Source organism: Gorilla gorilla, chromosome 7 (assembly GCF_029281585.2).
Source record: "Gorilla gorilla gorilla isolate KB3781 chromosome 7, NHGRI_mGorGor1-v2.1_pri, whole genome shotgun sequence".
In the NCBI taxonomy this organism is placed as follows: Eukaryota; Metazoa; Chordata; class Mammalia; order Primates; family Hominidae; genus Gorilla; species Gorilla gorilla.
This window is the reverse complement of record NC_073231.2, coordinates 105,492,338-105,516,439: the sequence shown is the minus strand read 5'-3', so window position 1 is coordinate 105,516,439 and position 24,102 is coordinate 105,492,338. Positions and strand designations below refer to the sequence as shown.

Sequence of the window (24,102 nt, the reverse complement as noted above, 5' to 3'; positions counted from 1 at the left end):
GGGCATAAATAACAAAGAAAACAATGCCCATTTGCAGATGACGTAATTGTCCATGTAGAAAACCCAATAAGAATCTATGGAAAAGCTCCCAGAATTAATAAGTGAGTTTGGCAAAGTTTTAGAATACAAGATCATCACACAAAAATCAATTGAGTTTCTATAAACTAACAATATGCAGGTGGAAAACAAAAAAGCCTTAAAATAAAAGACAGCATTTATAACATATCCAAATAAAAGGAACACAGGTATAAATCTAATCAAATGGTCATAGGATCTGTATGCTGAAAACTACAAAATGCTGATAATAAATTTTAAAAGACCAACATAGAGAGACATACCATACACATACCATATTCATGAATTCGAAGGCAGACAACATAGTAAATATATCAGTTTCTCCCAGATCTGTAGATTTCACAGAATTCCAATAATAATCCCAGAAATATTTATTTTAAATATAGAAAAGCTGATTCTAAAATTTACATAGTAAAGCAAAGGAACAAGAATAACCAAAACATTTTTGAGAAAGAATAACAACATTGGAGGACTCAAACTACCTGATTTTAAGACTTACTATCAGCTATTAAGATCAAGACAGTACAGTTTTGGAGAGGGTATATGTACCTCAGTGGAACAGAACAGAGTCCAGAAATAGGGTCCAAAGAATTATTAGTTGATTTTTAAAATAGGTGCAAAGACAGTTCAATGGAGAAAGGTAGTTTACAGATGGTGTTGAATATCTGTATACAAAAAAAAGTACCTTAAACTCAACTTCATACTGTATATAAAAATTAACTCAAAATGAATCCTGGATTTAAATATAAAATGTAAAATTAGAAAGTCTTCAAAGAAGAAAACATAGGAGAAAATCTTCAAGTCCTAGAGTTGTGGCTTGGGTGCCAGCTCATTCTCAGTAGAATGGAGCACCAAGTAGATTCCTAAGGTTTCTGACTCCAGGCGCTGGCTCCTGGACAGCATCTCTGGACGTACCTGGGACTGTAGAAATTTCAGTGTCCTATAGGGAGGGACACAAGACTGGCAGGTTATAGAGCCCTAGGACCTTGAGTGAACACAGGCGGATAGCCAGGCAGGGGTTATCATGAGCCTTGGGTGAGGCCCAGTGCTATGCTGGCTTCAGGTATGACTCAGCACAGTGGCCACCACAATGCTGGTGTTACCCTCCCTAGCCCCAGCTCCAGGCAGCTCAGTACAGAGAGACTCTGTACTGAGTCTCTTATACATGATACCAAAAAGGCATATTTTAAAAATTTATAAGTTGGTCTTCATCAAATTAAAAACTTTTCCTCTGTAAAGGGTAGTGTTAAGAGAATGAAAAGAGAAGCTATGTACTGGGAGAAAATATCTGCAAATTACTTATCTGACAAAAGACTTGTATCAAAAAAATATAAAAAAGTATTATAACTCAGCAATGAGAAAATAATCTAATTTTTAGATAGCCTAATTTTTAAATCCCAGAAGCTGGGATTACATGCATGCACCACCATGCCTGGCTAATTTTTTTGTATCTTTAGTAGAATGGGGTTTTGCCATGTTGGTTAGGTTGGTCTCAAACTCCTGGTCTCAAGCAATCCACCCGTCTTGACCTCCCAAACTGCTGGGATTAAAGTGTGAGCCACCATGCTTGGACAGCACTAAATATTTTAGGAAAAATCTGAAGCAATCTTGGGTCTCTGTCTCTCATAGTCTGTCCCAAAAGTCTCAGTGTGATTTTAAACTTTAATAACTTCAGCAGCATAAAAATGCTGCAGGATGATTTAAAAAACATCATTTGAAAAGTTTAATTATTTAAATCTTTTATAGATTTATTTTGTTTTGTGAATTTGAACAGTGAATTTTTAATGTTAACTTTTTGTGGTGCTGGTTTCTGGACGACCCTTTCTCAGACCAGTGGATTGGTAAGGGAGAGTTACTTATTTGGACACTTGGTCACTTGATCTATCTTTCCTATAAGGTTATGTCAAAAGTGTTATTTATGTATCAAAATTTAATTCTTTTGATTACCTTAAATTTAGTAATTTAGGATTACAAATGCAACCTCTCAGTCACTGAGCAGCAGTTGATGAAAGTTTTTAGAATGTTTGAAAATCTAGCAGAGCTATATGTATTCCCAAACAGTTGCTATGTTAACTTATTTATTTATTTTTCAAGACAGGGTCTTGGTCTGTTGCCTAGGCTGGAGTGCGCTTGGCACTATCCTAGCTCACTGCAGACTCAAACTCCTAGACTCACATGATTCTGTTAAGGTTTAATAAGAAACAAATTGTTATTTAAGACATTTAAGTAATTCACTTTTCAAATGTTTTTTGTATATTTGTTTCCATACAGGGCATACAGTGCAACCTCTGTACAAGACGTACGTTAGTAGGCCACAAAGTCCCTCACCCTGGAGGGACTGAACCACATAGAGACAGCGCTGAGCCACATTTCTTGCAAAACACATTCTGTGCAATGTGTGAACAGAGTGGCTAGGGCAGTCCCATTTGGGCAAGTTGGAAAAGATGATAGGCCAAGAACCAAAAAAGCAGAGTTGAAATTAGGCTATATTGTAATACCAGGTATTCCTTTCAAAAGTACCAAGTCCACCAAAAGACAGGAGGCACGCACCAGAATGAGAACCATCACAAGTGAAACAGCACTGTTTATTGTTGTATAAAGTACATCAACATGTTTCTCTGAACTTTCACATCCTTGATCTAGCCAGTTTTTTGGTAGAAAATTAGTCTTCATTGCAAATATTTTCAGTCTGATAATGACAGGAAGATTATTTTCACAAATAGAAAAAAATATGCAAAAATAGTGTCTGGTATTTTTTAACTTAAAAAATAAAAGTAAAAATTGAGCAAGCCACATTTTGTTTTTTGATACTTTTAAAAAATTGATAAAAATGTTAATCTGATCATTAAGATACAACATTAAAGAAATGGACTAGGACAGTTTTATTCAACAGAGACACAGTGGGAGCTATAAAGAATAATGTTTTACAGGAACTGGAAATATAACTGGATAGGGAACCAGGCACAGACTGTTACTATAAATTTTATTCCAATTATTATCAGATACTTATGTTTAAGAGTTTAGAATTGTGTTATAATCCTCATTGAACTTTAATAAATGGATTATTTTCAAAGTTTTGATTTTAGGAATATGCAGTAATAGAGAATCTCCCAGCTGAGTCATCTATTTCTCTGTCAGATCTAATTTCTCACCATTTTCAGAACATATTCTGTATCTTTAAGTAAACCCATGCCTGCCAATTATTAGATCCTAATTACCATTCAAAACTTTCTGAACAGCTACCAGGAAACAGAATGATGGAATGACTATTGAGTTAAAAGATTAGACAAATGCAAATAAATTATACTTATTTTATGCTCCTATCATCTTAGAGGATGACTTAATAGTGAAAGGAAAAGTATCACATTGTAATAATGAAATCAGAGAGGGAATTCAAGCCCCAGAGGTGATTCCCATAAGTTTATGTTAATGCACACCTTGTGGGGGACCAAACATCAACTGGAAAAGTTTCCTGAGAACTGTTCCAGCTCTTTTCTCATTTAAAATGTTCCAACTTTACTTGACCCATTAGTCATCATATTACTTACATTTATGATGTATTATGAAATCTATTACCAAAAACCCAATGAATTCAATATGGCTTGTTATACTCAAATCATAACATTTATGAAAGAAAACTTCTTTGTTAAGTGTTTCTTCCTGTGGAATTTTATTTGCAAAAGATACAAAATTTTTTAGACAAGCAAGACTTACAAGAAAACATTCAGTGCATACACGGGTGGCTATGTACAGACACAGAAATGATGTTTTTATTCACCATCTTAGTAAATGCAAAACACAGAACTAACAAACCCATAATCAAGGTTGACCTTATGTATTATAATAACTCTGGTAAAAAATTATTACTAGGTTATAATTTTTTTTCTCTTATTCAGCAATTGAAATTCAGGTTTTTGTTTTAGTGTTCAAGTAAAGGTATTCATGATGACAGTGAACAAGGGAGATGGAGTATAAGAGCTCCATTTTATACAGGTATAAGAGCTAGAAAACCTGGAAAGCTGCCCACGACAATGAGATCAATGTGCTTTCACTGAAGGTGTGAAGTGTAAAGACCTCAGTGATGGCAGACGTGCACTTTAATTAATGATGGTATACAAAGTGGAACAGGCTACATGCTGTCTTATGTGCTATGAGGAAGCTCAGAGACATGAAATGAAAGGTTCTTGACCTGAATAAGTCAACAGCAGTTCATGATACTTATCATTGGGATCTGGACATCATCACTACTAGCAAAATTACTCAGAAACGTATTTTTATGATCAAACATTGACTTTCTAAATTTCATAATCCTCCCCAAATCACAACCCAAAAGTTCTAATTATAGGGTAATTGCACCGATTTCTAAAGTAAATGTACTGAACTCAACTCATCACAATAAGTTTCCCTCCCTCTTAGTAATAACCATAAGGGATAACTATATTCCACTACTCCAACAATTTTGTATCTTTTTTGGTGCCTATGTCTTCCTTTGTTTGTTTTACTATTTCAGTGATGGCATATACTCATCCTTGATGACACATATGATTTTTAGAAACAGCCAAATGTGGTTTTGAGATAAATTTAGTGAAAATGGTATTACTAATCTGCTTATGAAAAAGGAGAGATCAGCATGAATGGAAATGAAAGGGAAACTATTCCAGAAGAAAACAAGACTTAGGCTAACCTAATGGCAGCTGAGAATTAGAGTGGGCAAAGAAAAAGGGTGTAAGAATTCCAGACTAAGAAAACAGCAAGGTTTAAAACATAGAGAAGCCAGTTTATAGAGAGTCTCACTGCCAATGGTGAGACAACTTGAGAATTATTAAAAATAATGAGTTCAAAATAATATCAAACAACATCAACTAACTGGCCACCATTGGAATATGCCAGAGAATGAACTCATTTTTGAAAAGGGGTAAATAAAGGGAAAGAATTAAGCATTTATCCTGCCTTTTTGAATGAGCAATACTACTGAATACTCAAATAGTAGGTTGGGGAATGTTTCTCTTCAAAGAAGTATGCCAGCTAACATATGGAAAAGGAATGCTAGAATTAGAATATTACTATTTACAACCTCAAATAAATGTAGGCATTGAGCACCAATGGGTGCTAGCATCACAAAAAGAGAGACCTTTGGACATTATATGCCTCCTGATAGAGCAATACAAAACCTCTTGCAAAACAGTTTTTCTTAAAAAAAAAACCAGAATCAGATTAAGCCAAATAAGCAATTTATATGTAAGAAATACAGTGAACAGGTGCACAGAGGGTTGGGGGCTGAGGAGAGTTTTGACTGGATCAACTGAGGAAGGGGGTAGTTAAGATTCAAATAAATTTGGCAGGGGAGGCAAATCTAGTAAGGGCATAGAAGACAGCATTATTGAGTAAATAAGAGAATCTGAAGTTAGTGCTACCAGTAAACAGAATGAGGAAGTAATCAAGGATTAAACCTACACCAGAGAAGTAGCAGGCATAATTGAGGACTATTTCAAAGAAAAAAGTAGAAGGACTTGAAATAAAAATAAGAATGGCCTGAAGATGGTAGTAAGTTGTGAGAGGACATGACCAGAAAATTTTTCCTGTCATCAGCAGTTGTAAAAAAAAGTTTGAAGACTATGATAAAGGAAGAAGTGAGCAAGGAGAGAGAAGAGAGAAAATGGCTTAATTTACTGTGAACATGTTTAAATAACAAAGTATACCTAATACCCATATGTAGAAATAGTCTTAGAGTTAGATATTAAGTCAAAAGAGCTGCATTTGGGAGTTGTTGGCATAAAAGAGACTATTGTACAGGGATAAGAAAGGAAGGCTCAAGACTGTGTCAATGGAAAGGCATGGGGCTGGAGAGTAAGGAAAAAAACTGCAGGCAGAAAGTTGGAAAATTAGAGTTAGGATAAGCCAGAAAATGTTCTTTATCTCTTCTAACTTGGCTTACTCCATGTTCCTAGGAAGACATTTCCCAATTACTCTCACTCTTTTCTGTAGAAGAAATAATTCTAACAGAATTAGGCTACATGAAGAAATAAAAAAAATCTAAATGACTGCGACTCTACTGACTTCTCTGCGTGAGACCTAGTACTGGCCCCCTACCTCCCTGCCACCTGCACAACCAGCCTCTGTGACTCTTTGAGGTCTATTACTTAGCCAAGTAGTTCAGAGGTGTAATCCCTTGAGGGCACCATTTTCAGCTAGGTAATTTTTCTCATTTCTTCCTAAAATAAAAGTTATAGTTGAAAAACAAAAGTTGAAATAATGAAAGGCTTTTCCCTATTTTAAAATTCTTGGTCCATTCCCTAGTTGACATTCTGACATCAAGTTTACTGTTTCATTTTGATAAATCACAGAGAAAACAAACTATGATAATATAGCACTGACACTGGAAATTGGAACCCATAAAATTCAGGAAACGTAAAAGTCAAGGTCCTTACAGTTTCGTTAACTAGTTTACATTTCTTAAATGTAGAAGATAGCCTGCTAGCATGGCTGTAAAATTGAATTAAGATAGAGGCAGGACTCTCATGATTAAGGTATAGGCCTTAGCCCAATTTCTGGCAAGAGAGAAGCGGCAGAGGATTAAATATGATTTAAAAATGATATTTTGGGTAAGATGAACAGAAATAAATTATTAAAATTAGCTGCTTCTTTTTTTCTTTTTTGAGATGGAGTTTCGTGCTTGTTGCCCAGGCTGAAGTGCAATGACATGATCTCGGCTCATTGCACCTTCTGCCTCCTGGGTTCAAGCGATTCTCCTGCCTTAGCCTCCCAAGTAGCTGGTATTACAGGCATGCACCATCACGTCCAGCTAATTTTGTATTTTTAGTAGAGATGGGGTTTTGCCATGTTGGCCAGGCTGGTCTTGAACTCCTGACCTCAGGTGATCCACCCACGGCAGCCTCCCAAAGTGCTGGGATTACAGGTGTGAGCCTCTGCACCCAGCCCAAAATTAGCTTCTTAAAATATTTTATTTTGCTTTGAATCTTCTTGCATTTAAAAATCATATTATGAGGGTGGAGCAAGATGGTGGAATAGGACTCTTCAGCGATCAACCCCTCATAGCAACATCATGTTGAACAACTATTCACACAAGAAAATACCTTCACAAGAGCTAAAGAAATGAGGTGAGAGATCACAGTACCTGGTTATATCATAATAATATGAAAAGATGTACTTAAGAGAGTAGGAAGGACATTCTCTGTGTCAAGTCTCCCCTATCCCCAAGTGGCAAATTCAGAGAGACAGTCTGCTTGGGGGAACTAGAAGGAAGTGAATGTAAGACTTTGTCTTGGTCTCCACCACTGGGCCTGCCATAGTAAAATCTAGCATCAGGCAGACTCTTGTAGCCCCTTATTTAGGTCAGTACCCATGTACTGAACCTCTTTACCTGTCCCAGTGCTAGGCAGGATCCCATAGCCCCTATGAAATAGACTTGATCACTGGCCTGAATCACTACCAGCTGTCTACAAGGCCTTTGGTTTCAGACAAACCTGAATGGCCATGGGCTTTGAGTATGCCCCAGCACTGTGCCAACCTTGGTGGCCATGAGATTCCATCCTGGTGTTGGGCTGGTGTGGCAGGCCTGGGTGTAGGGTGCCCTCTAGAGCTTTGATGGCTGTGGCAATCATGGACTTAGGGACAATGCCAGACAACATGACCAAAAAGTTCTAGACAGGCTTACTGTTGAAGGGCATTCTCAGACAAAGCCAGACTGCAAAGACTGGAATAAGAACCTACTTCTTCAATATCCAGACATTGATGCATGACCACAAGAATAAAGAAAAACAAAACTAGAAACATGACATAACCAAACAAAACAGAGTGCTAGTGACCGACCCCTGAAAAATAGAGATATATGAACTGCTTGACAAATAATTCAAAATAATTGCTTTAAGGAAACTCAATAAGCCTCAGGAAAACAAATAAACAATTCAACAACATAAGAAAAACAATAAATGACCAGAATGAGAAATTTAAGAGATTGAAAGAATAATTTAAAAAAACCCCAGAAATCCCACAGCTGAAAAACACAATGAGCTAAATGAAAGATAAAAAAGAGAGTATCAATAGCAGAATTGATCAAGCAGAAGAAACAATTTATGAACTCAAAGGCAGATTATTTGAAAATATACAGGCAAAAAATACACAGTAAAGGAATGAAGAAAGCTTACAGGATTCATGGGACAGCATCAAAAGGGTAAATTCTTGGTCACTGGTATTCAAGAGAGAATAGAGATAGATAAAGAGGTAGAAAGCGTATGTAAATAAAGAACAGCAGAACCCTTTCCAAACCTGGAGAAATATATAAATATTCAGGTATAAGAAGCTCAAAGGTCTTCAATCAGATTCAATCCAAATAAGATTACCCAAAGACATATTATAATCAAAGACAAAGACAGGATCCTGAAAGCAGCAAGAAGAAAGAAGCAAAGAATATAGAAGGATATTCTAATACACTGAGCAGCACACTTCTCAACAGAGAAGAAATCTTACAGGCCAGAGGAGAGTGGGATGATATATTCAAAGAGCTGGAAAACAAACTAATTAACTAACCTGCAAACCAAGAATACTGTATCTAGCAAAGCTGCCCTTTAATGAAAGAGAGATAAAAACTTTCCTGGACAAACAAAAGCTGAGGGAGTTAATCACCACCAGACCTGCATTACAATAAATGCTAAGGAGAGTTTTTCAAGCTGAAAGAAAAGGATGATAATAACGCAACAACATCTGAAAGTATAAAACTCACTGGTAAAAATATACCATCAAATGCAGACTATTCTAATATTGTAATGGTGGTGTGTAAATTATATCTTTAGTGTAAAGGTTCAAAGATAAAAATATTAATGACACTAATTTGTTAAGGAATATACAATATACAAATATGTAAATTTTTAAATAACATTCAAAATGTGGAGGGAGGTAGTGGAGTATAAGAGTAGAGGTTTTTTGTGTACATGATCAAAGACAAATTGTTATTAGCTTAAAACAACCTGTTATAACTATAAGATTTTTTTGATATGCCTCATGATAACCATGCAGATACACAAAAAATTAAAAAGCAAGAAATCAAAATATACCAATAGAGAAAACTTACTTAACCACAAAGAAAGACAGCGAGAGGAAGAAACAAAGAGTCCATAAGACAACCAGAAGACAATTGACAAAATGGCAGTACTTAGTCCTTACCTTTCAATAACTACCTTGAATGTAAATGGCTTATGTTCACCAATGAAAACAAAGAGCAAATTAATAGATTATAAAAACACACCCAACTATATGCTGCTTACAAGAGACTCAATTCACTTATAAGAACACACATAGGTTAAAAGTGAAGGAATGAAAGAAGATATTCCATGCAAATGGAAACCCAAAAAGAGTAAAAGTAGCTATACTTATATCATATTTTAAGTGAAAACTGTAAAAAGAGATAATGCAAGTCCTATATAATGACAAAGGGGTTAGTTCAGCAAGACGGCATAACATTGTAGTATATAGGTACCTAACACTGCAGCATCTAAATATATAAAGCAAATATTATTAGATCTAAAGGGAGAGATAGACTGCAATTTAATAATAGTGGAGGACTTTAACACTTTACTTTCAGCAATGGGTAGATCATCCAGACAGAAAATTACACAGGAAACATCAGACTTAAACTGCAATCTAGAACATTTGAACATGACAAACATATACAGAATGTTCCATCCAAAAGCTGCAGAATTCACATTCTGCTTAATTGCACATGGAACATCCTCCAAGACAGATCACAAGTCTTAACAAATTTAAGAAGACTGCAATCATAGTAAGTATCTTTTCTGACAACAATGGTATAAAACTAGCAACCAATAACAGGAAGAATTTCAGAAAATTCACAAGTTTATGGAAATTAAATAACATGCTCCTGAATGATCAATGAATCAATGAAGAAATTAAAAGAAAAATTTAAAAATTTCTTGAGACAAATGAAATGGAAACACCATATACCTAAACCTAAAGGATATAGCAAAAGCAGTTCTAAGAGGGGAATTTTCCAGCAGTAAATACCTACAGTATAAATGAAGAAAGAGCTAAAATAAACAATCTCACATTACAACACAAGGAACTAGAAAAACAAGAACAAACAAAGCCCCAAATTAGTAGAAGGAGGGAAATAAAATAAAGATCAGAGCAGAAATAAATGAAATAGAGACTACAAAAATAATAGAAAAGATCAGAGAAACAAAGAACTGGTCTTTTGAAAAAACAGGCAAACCTTTAGCTAGACTAAGAACAAAAAAGAGAAGACTCAAATAAATAAAATCAGAGATGAAAAAGGAGACATTACAACTGATACAAAGAATCCTTAGGGAATAACATGAACAATTATATGCCAACAAATTGAATAACCTAATGGATAAATTCCAGGACACATACAATGTACCAAGAATAGATAATGAAGAAACAGAAAATCTGAACAAACCAATAATGAGTATGGAGATAGAATCAGTAATAAAAAAATCTCCCATCAAAAAAATGCCCAGGGTCCAATGACTTCACCACTGCATTCTACTCAGTACTTAAATATCTAATACCACCAATTCTTCTCAAACTCTTCCAAAAAACTGAAGAGAGGGAAATATTTCCAAATTTATTCTATAAGCCAGTATTAGCCTGATATGAAAACCAGACAAAGACATGCTAAAAAAAGAAAACTTCAGGCCAATATCCAGGATGAACATAGATGTAAAAACCCTCAACAAAATAGTAGTAGACTGAATTTAAAATACATTAAAAATCTACTCGTGATCAAGTGGGTGTCATCACAGGTATGATCAACACATGCAGATCAATAAATGTGATACATCACATTAACAGAATGTAGGACAAAAACCATATGATCATTTCAACAGGTGCAGAAAAAGCATTTGACAAAATTCAAAATCCCTTCGTGATAAGAACTCTCAAAAAATTAGGTATAGAAGGAACATACCACAACACAATAAAGGCCATATGTGACAAATTCACAGGTCACATCATATTGAACAGGGAAAAGTTGAAAGCTTTTTCTCTAAAATCTAGAACCCTACAAGAATGGCCATTCTCACCACTCTTATTCCACATAGTATTGGAAATCCTAGACAAAGCAATTAGGTAAGAGAAAGAAATAAAAGGAATCCAAATAGGAAAAAGTGAATTTAAATTGTCTCCACAGATAACCTTATAACATTTAAGGTTTTCTTATATATAGAAAACCTTAAAAACTTGACCAGAAAACTGTTAGAATTAATACATTCTAAAAACTGTTAGAATTCAGTGAATTTGCATGATTAAAAATCAGCATACAAAAACCTATAGCATTTCTATACAATAACAGAGAGCTATCTGAAGAAGAAACTAAGAAAACAATCTCATTTCATAATAGCTAAAAAAATTATTAAATACTTAGGAATACATTTAACCAAGGATGTGAAAAATCTGTACACTGAAAACTATAAAGTGGTGATCAATGGAAAGATATCCTGTGTTCATGAACTGGAAGATTAATATTATTAAAATGTCCATCCTACTCATGCTATTGATGTGCCCATGCTATTGATCTACAGATTCAATGAAACTGCTATCAAAGTATCAAAAACGTTCTTCACAGAAATAGAAAAAGCAATCCTGAAATTTATGTGGAACCATAAAAGACCCTGAATAGCCAAAGCAATCCTGAGCAAAAGGAACAAAGCTAGAAGCATCACACTGTCTGACTTCAAAAAATATACTATAAAACTATAACCAAAACAGTATAGTACTGGCATAAAAATAGGCACACAAACCAATGGAACAGAATAGAGAACCCAGAAAGAAATCCATGTATTAGCTAATTAGTTTTCAACAAAGGTGTCAAGAACACAAAATGGGGAAAGGATGGTCTCTTCAATAAATGCTGTTGGGAAAGCTAGCTAGCCCATGCAGAAGAATGAAAGTAGATCCTTATCTCTCACTATGTACAAAAGTCAACTAAACTTGGGGGGCTGAGGCAGGAGGATCCCTTGACACTAGGAGTTAGAGGATGCAGTGAGCCATGATCACACCACTGCACTCCAGCCTAGGTAACAGAGTGAGACTCCGTCACTCAAAAATAAAAAAACACAAACAAACAAACCCAAAAGCTTCAAAATAGATTGAAGACTTAAATGTAGTAAGACCAAAAACTATGAAACTACTAGAAGAAAACACAGGAGAAAAGCTCTATGATATTGGTCTGGACGGTGATTTTCTGGATATTATCTGAAAAGCACCAGCAACAAAAGCAAAAATAGGATTACAACAAGCTAAAAAGCTTCTGCCTAGCAAAGAAAACAACCAATAGTATGAAGAGATAACCTACAGAATAGGAGAAAATATTTGTAAACTATATAAGAGGTTAATGTCTAAAATATATGAGAAATTCAAACACAATAGCAAGAAGACAAAGAACCAAATTTTAAAAATAGGAAAAAGACCTAAATAGACATTTCTCAAAAGAGGACATACAAATGGCCAACAGGTATATGAAAAAGGGCTCAATATAACTAACCATCAGAGAAATACAAATCAAAATCATGAAAGACCACATCATTCCTGCTAGAATGGCTATTATCAAAAAGACAAAACATAACAAGTGTTGGCAAGGATGTGGAGAAAAGGAAATCCTTGCACATTGTTGGTGGGAATATAGATTGGTACAGCCATTATGGAAAACAATATGGAGATTCCTCAATCAATTAAAAATATAACTACCATATGATCCAGTAATCCCACTAATGGGTATAGATCCAAAGGAAATGAAACCAGTGTGCTGAAGAGATATATTTGCACTCCTATGTTTACTGCAGCACAATTCATAATAGTCAAGATGTAGAATCAACCTAAGTATTCATCAGTGGATGAACAGAGGATGAAAATGTGGTAGATATTCACAATAGAATAGCATTCACTCCTTAAAAAGATTGAAATCCTGCCATTTGAGACAACATGGATGAACTTGAAGATATTATGCTAAATGAAATAAACCAAACAGAAATAGACAAATACTGCATGATTTCACTTATATGTGGAATGTAAAAATGTCAAACTTATAAAAGGAGACATTAGAATGTTTGTTGCCAGGGGCTAGGGGAAGGGACAATATGGAGAGGTTGGTGAATGGGTACAAAGTTTCAGTTTTGCAGGATGTATAAGCTCTGGAGATCTAATCTACAGCATTATGACTAAAATTAATAAATACTACTGTATTATATACTTACAACTTGGTAAAAGAGGAGATCTTATGGGTTCTCACCACAAATAAAAAAGTTGTAACTATGTGAGGTGATAAATATATTAATTAGCTTGAATATGGTAATCACTTCTCAATGACGCATTTATCAAAACACCACATTGTACACCTTAAATGTTTGTAATTTTTGTCAATTATACCTCAATAAAGCTTGAAATAGGTAACCAAAAATCCATTTGAAATTTACAATTGAAAAAAATTTTAAAGATTAAAAAATCACATTATTTATTCCTCATTTTCTACTCCAGAAAAATCGAGACACTATTTGATTAATCTTTTCCAGGTATCTCAATCCTCCTGAATCAGTTACCTTCAGATATGTCTGAGTTAATCCCCACTGAGTAATAAATTCAGTAATAACATAAAAGCAGGGTTAACCAAGAAAGGCAAAAGCACTCAAAATATACATCTATTTGGGGGTAAACAACTTAAAATTTCTACTTTATATTCATATAAACAAACCTATTTGAATGGTGTGTTACTGTACCTAAGAACTCTTTTACTATTTTATAGCATTTAAGTACAAATATTCATTCAAATCAGAAAGGTTTGTGGAAATGCAATCATTTAAGAATGTTTAGGAATTATTTTAAAGTAGAAATGAAAATCATTATAACCTATAAAATAGTTACATTAATCCATACAATATAAGGAGAAAACTGTATTCAAAACAGGATTATAACCAGTTCAAGTCAACAGATTTTTAAAATCAAAATCAAATAAAACCAGAGATGAAACCAATCAGAAGCCAGAATGAAATCAGAAACACTGACAACTAGACAGGTAAATTAATGAATGAGTTAAACAGGGTGAGACTAAAGAAGTGAGTCTATTAGGAGAAAAAGACCAGTGGCCATGCATTTCAAATATAGACACCATATATACTACACTAAAAGAAATGTGAAATTGCATTCATTGTCTTGTGTTTGATATAACCATGTTATTTAAATTATATGATGAATGTGACATGCTAAGCATTAATTTATAATAAAACATAAATGACTTGGGAATGTTTTCCCAATGTGGCATTTTTGTTCTTTGTTGTCATTTAAATGTTGTTTCATGGCTACAATGACAGTGGCTCAAAAATTCGTGAAAGAACAATGAAAAAAATACCAGAGAGCTCAAATGTTTTTGCAAATAACCCTGAGTTAATTAGAAAAATCTGCACCATTTCCAGTTCTTCTTCTCACGTGTCAGCTCTCATTAAATTAAAAAAAAATTGCATTTCAAAGTTAAGGAATCCTATGGTTAAAAAAACTTTTAAAATGGGATCAAGTGGGCACATTCCTACATTTCTGTATGATGTCATACCAAACACTTCACAGATGAATTTGAATTTGCAAGAAGTATGATTGATTTTTCAATATAAGAAGTATCTGATCTAATGCTAATTTTTTCTATAGGCTAACTGTGCTGGGAACAGGTGGCCCTGCTTTCAATTATGGAGGGCTAGCATGCCAGTGTGAGGCCTGGATTAGTTCACCTTCTCACGGGGAATTTTCCTCGGTTGGGAATGGATTTATTATGGCTTCACACATGGAATAGAGCTCATGTCAGCTGAGGGCAGTGACACATCATATGATTCAAATTAACCTGCTGTGGACTGTTCCGCAGGGTTTAGATTGTGTATTAAAATGACGACATTTTAAAAACAGCTTGAAAGAAACCAGGATTGCTGAACTGCAATGGTTCCAATTTGTTCCAACTAATCTATCACCTGCTGGAGATATTATTCTAGTGGGTTTCTGGTAGCTGCTGTTTTCCAGGTTTCTCCAAGCCACTGACCTTGCTAATGGGTACAAGGGGAAAAGGTGGGGGGTTGGGAGAGCTTTGAAAGAGTTTTTGATGTAGAAGTTGGGACCTACCATTTGCTCTATTAAGGTACCATTAGGTGAACAGAAGAAATAGGGGAATACTCAAGAACTCTACATTATTTTTCTAAAAACAAATGCTAAAGAGCAGCATTTGTATCACCTTGTTTAGAGAAAATAATCCCTGCAAAATAAATCTAAAAGGCTAAATTTCAAAAGCTGTGAAGTTTACATCTTTTTGAAGAAAGCTTAAGGTTGGGCAGTTATAATCAGTATTCCCTCTACCTTTAAGGATTGTAACTTTTTTTTTTTTTTTTTTTTTGAGACAGGGTCTTATGCTGTTGCCCAAACTGGAGTGCAGTAGCATGATCATAGCTCACTTCAGCCTTGACCTCCTGGGCTCAAGCAATCCTCCCACCTCGGCTCTCTGAGTAGCAAGGACTACAGGCACATATCACCATGCCTGTTTAATTCAGGGTCATAACTTTCATTGTTACTATACCCTTCATTAAAGAACAAGAAAAAAATAGGTGGAAATTACTAATACAGTTCAAGACATTCTCTGGAATGATACTTAAATAGGTATGCATACAGATTAAAACATAATAATAGCTAAAGATTTCTAATGATAACACAATGACATTACCTAAAAATGAAAAGTATTACTTGTAGTGCTTTTATTATTTTTTTGTAATGCTTTTTCTTCAAGGAAAGGGAATGTTATTGGGAACATTATAAAGCTGAAATTTGTTTGCCCAATCTCAACATAAATGACATTCCTCTTAGTATCCTATTCCCTAAGAGCTGGAAAAAATAAAATTTCCTTGAGTTGCCAAAATCTATAAAATAATACATTCGTATGGTAAAAGCTGTTTTAATGTGTCCTGTTATTCCCATTTAATTAGTGGTATGCAAGTCTCACTATCTTCTATAGCCATTTGATTCCTAAATTAATGTAGTAGCATGCCAATCTGGCTGTGTAGTGAGACAATATAATTACTCTATGAAATAACATCTACTTATCTACTCTAAATCACAAATTGCTTACAGTAGGAAAATTTTTGTCTAAGCTAGTAAATTCTGGAACAGTTAAAGGCTGTTAGGTTAGTGTTTTAGAAGAAGTCACACACAGCTGATATATCATTTAAACTAATCTTCTCTCAAATAAAAAAAGTACTTTTGTTTAAAATGTTTTAGACTTTGAAGAACTTAAATCATTCATTGGATATTATATTTGATTTTCCGTAATCAAAGCACCATTCTAAAAACCATTCATCTTTCTTTATCATTACCCTGTCCTGTTCGCCAAAATATCTGTGGTTTGGCTCTCAAAGACTGTGACTGATACTAAAAACAAAAATCATATATGATAAGTCATACATATAATTTTTTAAAAAGAAGTTTGATAAGAGCCATATAAAACTTGCTACAAAAAGTACAGTCCCAGACCAACAGCATCTACTTCATCTGGGAGCTTTTTAGACATGACTTTCAAGCCCTACCTTCTAGAACTATTAAATCACCATTTGCATTTTAACAAACTCCCCAGGGAAGCTTCAAATGCAGAATCAAGTTTGAGAAGTGCTGCTGTAAAATAACTATTTCAATTCATTTACTTAAAAGTTTAAATCTCTAAATATATTATCACTATTACAGCATGGACATAAAATCAGAAATTATATATATTTAATTCCTAACTTTGAAAAGTATCTTAAGAAACACAAAAGTACAGCTACTGTAAAAAGTACATTTCTGGGCTGAGACGATGGGGTTTTCTAGATATACAATCATGTCATCTGCAAACAGGGACAATTTGACTTCCTCTTTTCCTAATTGAATACCCTTTATTTCCTTCTCCTGCCTGATTGCCCTGGCCAGAACTTCCAACACTATGTTGAATAGGAGTGGTGAGAGGGGGCATCCGTGTCTTGTGCCCATTTTCAAAGGGAATGCTTCCAGTTTTTGCCCATTCAGTATGATATTGGCTGTGGATTTATCATAGATAGCTCTTATTATTTTGAGATATGACCCATCAATACCTAATTTATTGAGAGCTTTTAGCATGAAGGGTTGTTGAATATTGTCAAAGGCCTTTTCTGCATCTATTGAGATAATCATGTGGTTTTTGTCTTTGGTTCTGTTTATATGCTGGATAACATTTATCGATTTGTGTATGTTGAACTAGCCTTGCATCCCAGGGATGAAGCCCACTTGATCATGGTGGATAAACTTTTTGATATGCTGCTGGATTCGGTTTGCCAGTACTTTATTGAAGATTTTTGCATCGATGTTCATCAAGGATATTGGTCTAAAATTCTCTCTTTTGGTTGTGTCTCTGCCAGGCTTTGGTATGAGGATGGTGCTGGCCTCATAAAATGAGTTAGGGAGGATTCCCTCTTTTTCTATTGATTGGAATAGTTTCAGAAGGAATGGTACCAGCTCCTCCTTGTACCTCTGGTAGAATTCGGCTGTGAATCTCCTCAAGCTGATAAGCAACTTCAGCAAAGTCTCAGGATACAAAATCAATGTGCAAAAATCACAAGCATTCTTATACACCAATAACAGAGAGCCAAATCATGAGTGAACTCCCATTCACAATTGCTTCAAAGAGAATAAAATACCTAGGAATCCAACTTAAAGGGATGTGAAGGACCTCTTCAAGGAGAACTACAAACCACTGCTCAAGGAAATAAAAGAGGATACAAACAAATGGAAGAACATTCCATGCTCACGGGTAGGAAGAATCACTATCGTGAAAATGGCCATACTGCCCAAGGTAATTTATAGATCTAATGCCATCCCCATCAAGCTACCAATGACTTTCTTCACAGAATTGGAAAAAACTACTTTAAAGTTCATATGGAACCAAAAAAGAGCCCGCATCGCCAAGTCAATCCTAAGCCAAAAGAACGAAGCTGGAGGCATCACGCTACCTGACTTCAAACTATACTACAAGGCTATAGTAACCAAAACAGCATGGTACTGGTACCAAAACAGAGCTATAGACCAATGGAACAGAACAGAGCCCTCAGAAATAATGCTGCATATCTACAACTATCTGATCTTTGAAAAACCTGACAAAAACAAGAAATGGGGAAAGGATTCCCTATTTAATAAATGGTGCTGGGAAAACTGGTTAGCCATATGTAGAAAGCTGAAACTCAATCCCTTCCTTACACCTTATACAAAAATTAATTCAAGATGGATTAAAGACTTAAATGTTAGATCTAAAACCATAAAAACCCTAGAAGAAAACGTAGGCAATACCATTCAGGACATAGGCATGGGCAAGGACTTCATGTCTAAAACACCAAAAGCAATGGCAACAAAAGCCAAAATTGACAAATGGGATCTAATTAAACTAAAGAGCTTCTGCACAACAAAAGAAACTACCATCAGAGTGAACAGGCAACCTACAGAATGGGAGAAAATTTTTGCAACCTACTCATCTGACAAAGGGCTAATATCCAGAATCTACAATGAACTCAAACAAATTTACAAGAAAAAAACAAACAACCCCATCAAAAAGTGGGCGAAGGATATGAACAGACACTTCTCAAAAGAAGACATTTATGCAGCCAAAAAACACATGAAAAAATGCTCATCATCATTGGCCATCAGAGAAATGCAAATCAAACCCACAATGAGATACCATCCCACACCAGTTAGAATGGTGATCATTAAAAAGTCAGGAAACAACAGGTGCTGGAGAGGATGTGGAGAAATAGGAACAGTTTTACACTGTTGGCGGGACTGTAAACTAGTTCAACCATTGTGGAAGTCAGTGTGGCCATTCCTCAGGGATCTAGAACTAGAAATACCATTTGACCCAGCCATCCCATTACTGAGTATATACCCAAAGGATTATAAATCATGCTGCTATAAAGACACATGCACACATATGTTTATTGCGGCACTATTCACAATAGCAAAGACTTGGAACCAACCTGAATGTCCAACAACGATAGACTGGATTAAGAAAATGTGGCACATATACACCATGGAATACTATGCAGCCATAAAAAAGGATGAGTTCATGTCCTTTGTAGGGACAAGGATAAAACTGGAAAACATCATTCTCAGCAAACTATCACAGGGACAAAAACCCAAACACCGCATGTTCTCACTCACAGGTGGGAATTGAACAGTGAGAACACATGGACACAGGAAGGGGAACATCACACACCGGGGCCTGTTGTGGGGTGGGGGTCAGGGGGAGGGATAGCATTAGGAGATATACCTAATGTTAAATGACGAGTTAATGGGTGCAGCACACCAACATGGCACATGTATACATATGTAACAAACCTGCACGTTGTGCACATGTACCCTAAAACTTAAAGTATGATTAAAAAAAAAAGAAAAGTACATTTCTGGCTGGGCATGGTGGCTCATGCCTGTAATCCCAGCACTTTGGGAGGCCAAGGTGGGCGGATCATGTGGTCAGGAGTTAGAGACCAGCCTGGCCAGTATGCTGAAACCCAACCTCTACTAAAAATACAAAAATTAGCCGGGTGTGATGGTGCGTGCCTGTAGTCCCAGCTACTCGGGAGGCTGAGGCAGGAGAATCGCTTGAACCTGGGAGACAGAGGTTGCAGTGAGCCAAGATCACACCACTGCACTCCAGCCTGGGTGACAGAATGAGACTCCGTCTCAAAAAAAAAAAAAAAAAAAAAAAAAATCACATTTCTACTACTGAGTCATGTTAAATGCCAGAATTGTAACTACATAATTTTTCATTTATTCATTGGCATTTCTCTTAAAATTCAATTGATTTGGTTGCCTTGAAAATATTGTATCTAATTTACCATCAACTTTCAAATTCCATTTTTTTACAAACAAATCAATCAAATGTAAACTACAAGATAATTTTCTAGCCAAAATGAGCAAAGTGTGCCTAAAAACAAAACGAATGTGAAACTAAAACTGAGAAATAAGTAAATCCAAGTTTCGCCTGTCACTCTTCCATGAACTAACTACGTGTTCTTACCCTATTGCATCTATTCTATTGTGTTCAGTCTTTCATGTGTGAACAACTCTGAAATCAGGAAGTGTCTTCAAACTGATGTAATAAAAAGGCCCTGTATCACAGTGTAAAGAGCATATTTTTTTTCATTTTTAGTGGCATATAGAATTTTTTTTACAATTGCTAGTGGCTTAGATGGAATGAAATATGGTACTTCTTGCTTACTAACCAAATACTAGGACTCACCTTCTTCAGTCTATTACCTCACTCCAAAGGCTTCTTCCTACACTTTAATGACTTGCTTATCCTTCAGTTTCTTGCTTTCCTTCATATATTTAAAACCATATCTAGAGTTTATCAAGATTAGAAATAGTTCTTCATACTTCTACACCTTTACAATCCCAGCACTAGAAAAACATGCTGAAGAAGAATTCATCCCCAGTGACAAAGGCAGTGGAGATGGTTTCAGTCTCTGTTTAATCCATGACTGGCTTTCTCCATCTGTAGTATGGATCATAAGTACACTAGCACGCCACAACACATGTACTCAACAAAGTCTATATATAAATATTTTTCCTTACTTAAAATTCATGCCTTGCGGGGTATTGCTAGAGATCTTAAGACAGTTGTAAAATCATTGCTTTAAATTCTTTTCTTTTTTTTTGAGACAGAGTCTTGCTCTGTTGCCCAAGCTGGAGCGCAGTGGCGTGATCTCATCTCACTGCAACCTTTGCCTCCCAGTTCAAGCAATTCTTGTGCCTCAGCCTCCAGAGTAGCTGGAACTACAGGTACGTGCCACCATGGCCAGCTAATTTTTTATTTTTATTGTTATTTTTAGTAGAGACAGGGTTTCACCATGTTGGCTAGGCTGGTGTGGAATTCTTGGTCTCAAGTGATCTGCCTATCTTAGCCTCCCAAAATGCTGGGATTACAGGTGTGAGCCACCATGCCCAGCCTATTTTAAATTCTTAATGGCCAGGAGCAGTGGTTCACACCTGTAATCCCAGCATGTTAGGAAGCTGAGGCAGGGGGATTGCTTGAGTTTAGGAGTTCAGGACCAGCCTGGGCAACATAGCGAGACCTCATCTCTACTAAAAATAAAAAAAACTAGTTGGGCATGGTGGCACACATCTGTAGTCCCAGCTACTTGGGAGGCTGAAGCAGGAGAATTGCTGGAGCCCAGGAGATTGAGGCTACAGGGAGCTATGATTGCACGACTGTACTTTGGCCTGGGTAACAGAGCAAGATGGTCTCAAAAAATAAATAAATAAATAAAATGAAATAAAATTCTTAAGGAAGAAACTAATACTCATTTCGTGGGTAACACTCTGAAGCACTGTAAGTATAAAATAACAAAACAAAAAGTGAAATGTAATAATTTTTGTTAAATAAATAGCTAAGACTATACGGAAGTGAGGGAGAAATAACAGAAGAGGGGGAAGAACATGAGATGAAGGAAGAAAAGACAGAGGAGGAAGATCGAGGAATAAAGAAATAAACTTCAGTTATGCCCATATTAGTGTAGTACAGAAGTTAAGCTCTAGTCTTTGGAGTCATAAAGACTTAGGTTTGAATGGCTCCTCTGTCACTATGACCTTAGGCAATTTACTTCACTTTTCTAAGTGTTAGCTTCCTTATTCATAAAATAAGAATAACTATAGTACATACTCCTAAAATGCATAGTGCCTGGGACATAATTAGCTCTCAAAAATTTTTGATATCTGTATCTATCTAAAACTGAGTAATTACTATGTTTCAAGCACTTTGCTAAGCATGTGAAACAGGTACATTTAACTATCAAATCTAATCTATCTATGTATACTATCTTATGTATATATATATCATGTTTCCTATCCATTCATCCATCCAGTCTATCCTCTTCATATACAGGTAAGAAAACTGAAGTATAGAAGATTAGATCAATCACCTAAGATCATACAGTTAATTAATAGGAAAGGTAGAAATAAAATATTGGGGCTTTGGCTTCCAGTCAACTATTCTTTAATTGATAACTACCTTTTTGTCAGACTGAAGGTAATTCTTAATGCATATTTATATTTGCCTTTTGATCTCTAAAATGGGCAGCCTGAAAAGCATATACCTCTGGGAAAAAATGAACTATTCATTTTTTGCTTGGAATGTCAAGATTACTAACAGATCCTATATACATGCTAATATATTCACATAAAAAATGTACACACACGTAAATTTTATGACTTTCTTACCTGGTCCATTCAGAAAGTCTTTAATCTGTAGTGTTATAAAGGAAGGTGGAATACCACTTTTGCTGTCTATTTCTCCAGGCACTGTCTGTAGCCAAACAGTGCAATAATCAAGGGCTTCAGGCAGAGTCTTCCCAGGATCTAAAGTGACAAAATTGAAATTAAAAACATCAGTTACATCACAAATATCTCATTTTGATATATGAGTTTGAGTTAATAAATGAGAGAAAAACTGGTTAAATAACTGTATGCAAGCTTCATTGTTTCATTTGTTTGTGCACATACAGTAAACAAGCACTCGTGCTGAAAAAGATAAACTATCACTGTACAATGTGGGATGACAAAACCATGTTTTCCAGAACAAAGAGGAAAAAAATGTTCAAATCTGAATTCATATCACAAATGAGGGAAGGTAAAGTTTCTATATTCTGAGCTGCTGTTTACAGTTTAATAGTTGGATATTTTTTAAAATGTGATATTAAAAACAAAGAAAAAAGGGCAATCTTGTCAGCTTTAAAAAAAGCATACACATTTTCAAAGATACAGTAGATTAGTACTACTTAGGGGCTATTTGATCTATTTAAGAGTTTTACTGACATTACAATCACTTTTTACTTCTAGACCTTTGAAGTTAACCTCAGTAGCTTTCCTACAACCTTCTTTAAATTGATAAAATTGGTCAGTCTCTTAATAATCCTAATTATAACGAAAATGAGCTTTTTCTGTTTTGACTTTTTTTCTGTTTAGACTTTTTTCTGTTTAATACTATGTATTTTTAAAATTTTCTGGGTAATATTGTATATTTTTTAAAAAGTATTTTTGGCTATTGGTTGTGGTAAACTTAATTTGCTTTTTAATACTTAGGAATCCACAGCTTTTATTGAAATAGCTCTTTAAATAAAAACGACTGCTGTATCTTGGCATACAGTGTAGTAGGCTTTAAAAAACTTCTAAATATTCACAGTTTTTCTTTCGTTTCATGATTGTTTTACTCTCTGTGTTTTAATGGCCTCTGAATGTCAGTTTTATAGGTATGTTCTTGCCATAGAGTCCATCTATTCCATTTTCAGTCTATTTCAAATGTGTTATTAAAGTATTATTTATTTTAGGTTTTATTGATTGGATTGCTTTCAAGAACAGCATTTACATACAGTGTATTATATTCAACATATGGTTATTTAGTATTGCTGTCATATGTGAAGTGGGCATATAAATTCTGCCTTGGAATTTGTATTTCTTGACCTTATCATGTGATCCTTATGAAATTTGGCACATATGAACCTTATGTGATTTCAAAGAAAATGCTGAAAGCAATTGATCATGACGTTAGATCTATATGGTCAAGATCAAACACTAAGCTAGTGCAGTCTTCTCTTTTTATATCATCAGTGATTTTTAAAGCAGTGAGAATATGCATAGTAGATCCATTTCATAGTAACACTGTACTATTCTCTCTTTTAAATATAATGGTCAAGTCTGGTGAAAGGATGATTAAAAAGTCTGTTGCTGATAGGATCTACAACCAGTTTGTAGGAACTATGTAACCTGCTAGGACCTGGGCATCTATTTTGGGTCCCACCACCACAGCTATCATCAAAAGTGGTTATTATCAGGTAAGTGGTGCCATGATAGATCTAAACAAGGAGACATAACTCTTCATTTTGAAGAGAATACAATGTGGAGATAAAACAGTGATCTAATAGAGAAAACACAGATCTTAAGTGATATAAATAAAATAATGAACAG

General features: G+C 35.1%; 1 protein-coding gene and 1 long non-coding RNA gene across 15 annotated transcripts in view; one reads left to right on the top strand and one right to left on the bottom strand.

Annotated features, from left to right (window-relative positions):
* VPS13B (vacuolar protein sorting 13 homolog B) overlaps positions 1-24,102 on the bottom strand; it is an 869,944-nt gene that overhangs the window by 189,439 nt on the left and 656,403 nt on the right. For all 14 annotated transcript variants that reach the window (XM_031013639.3, XM_055348088.2, XM_031013638.3 and 11 more), the window contains exon 35: positions 22,360-22,497. In XM_031013639.3, the coding sequence (XP_030869499.3) occupies positions 22,360-22,497 (138 nt within the window). The remainder of the gene's footprint in view (positions 1-22,359; positions 22,498-24,102) is intronic.
* Positions 1-24,102, top strand: part of LOC134759110 (uncharacterized) — a 37,095-nt gene that overhangs the window by 5,812 nt on the left and 7,181 nt on the right. The window lies entirely within an intron of this gene.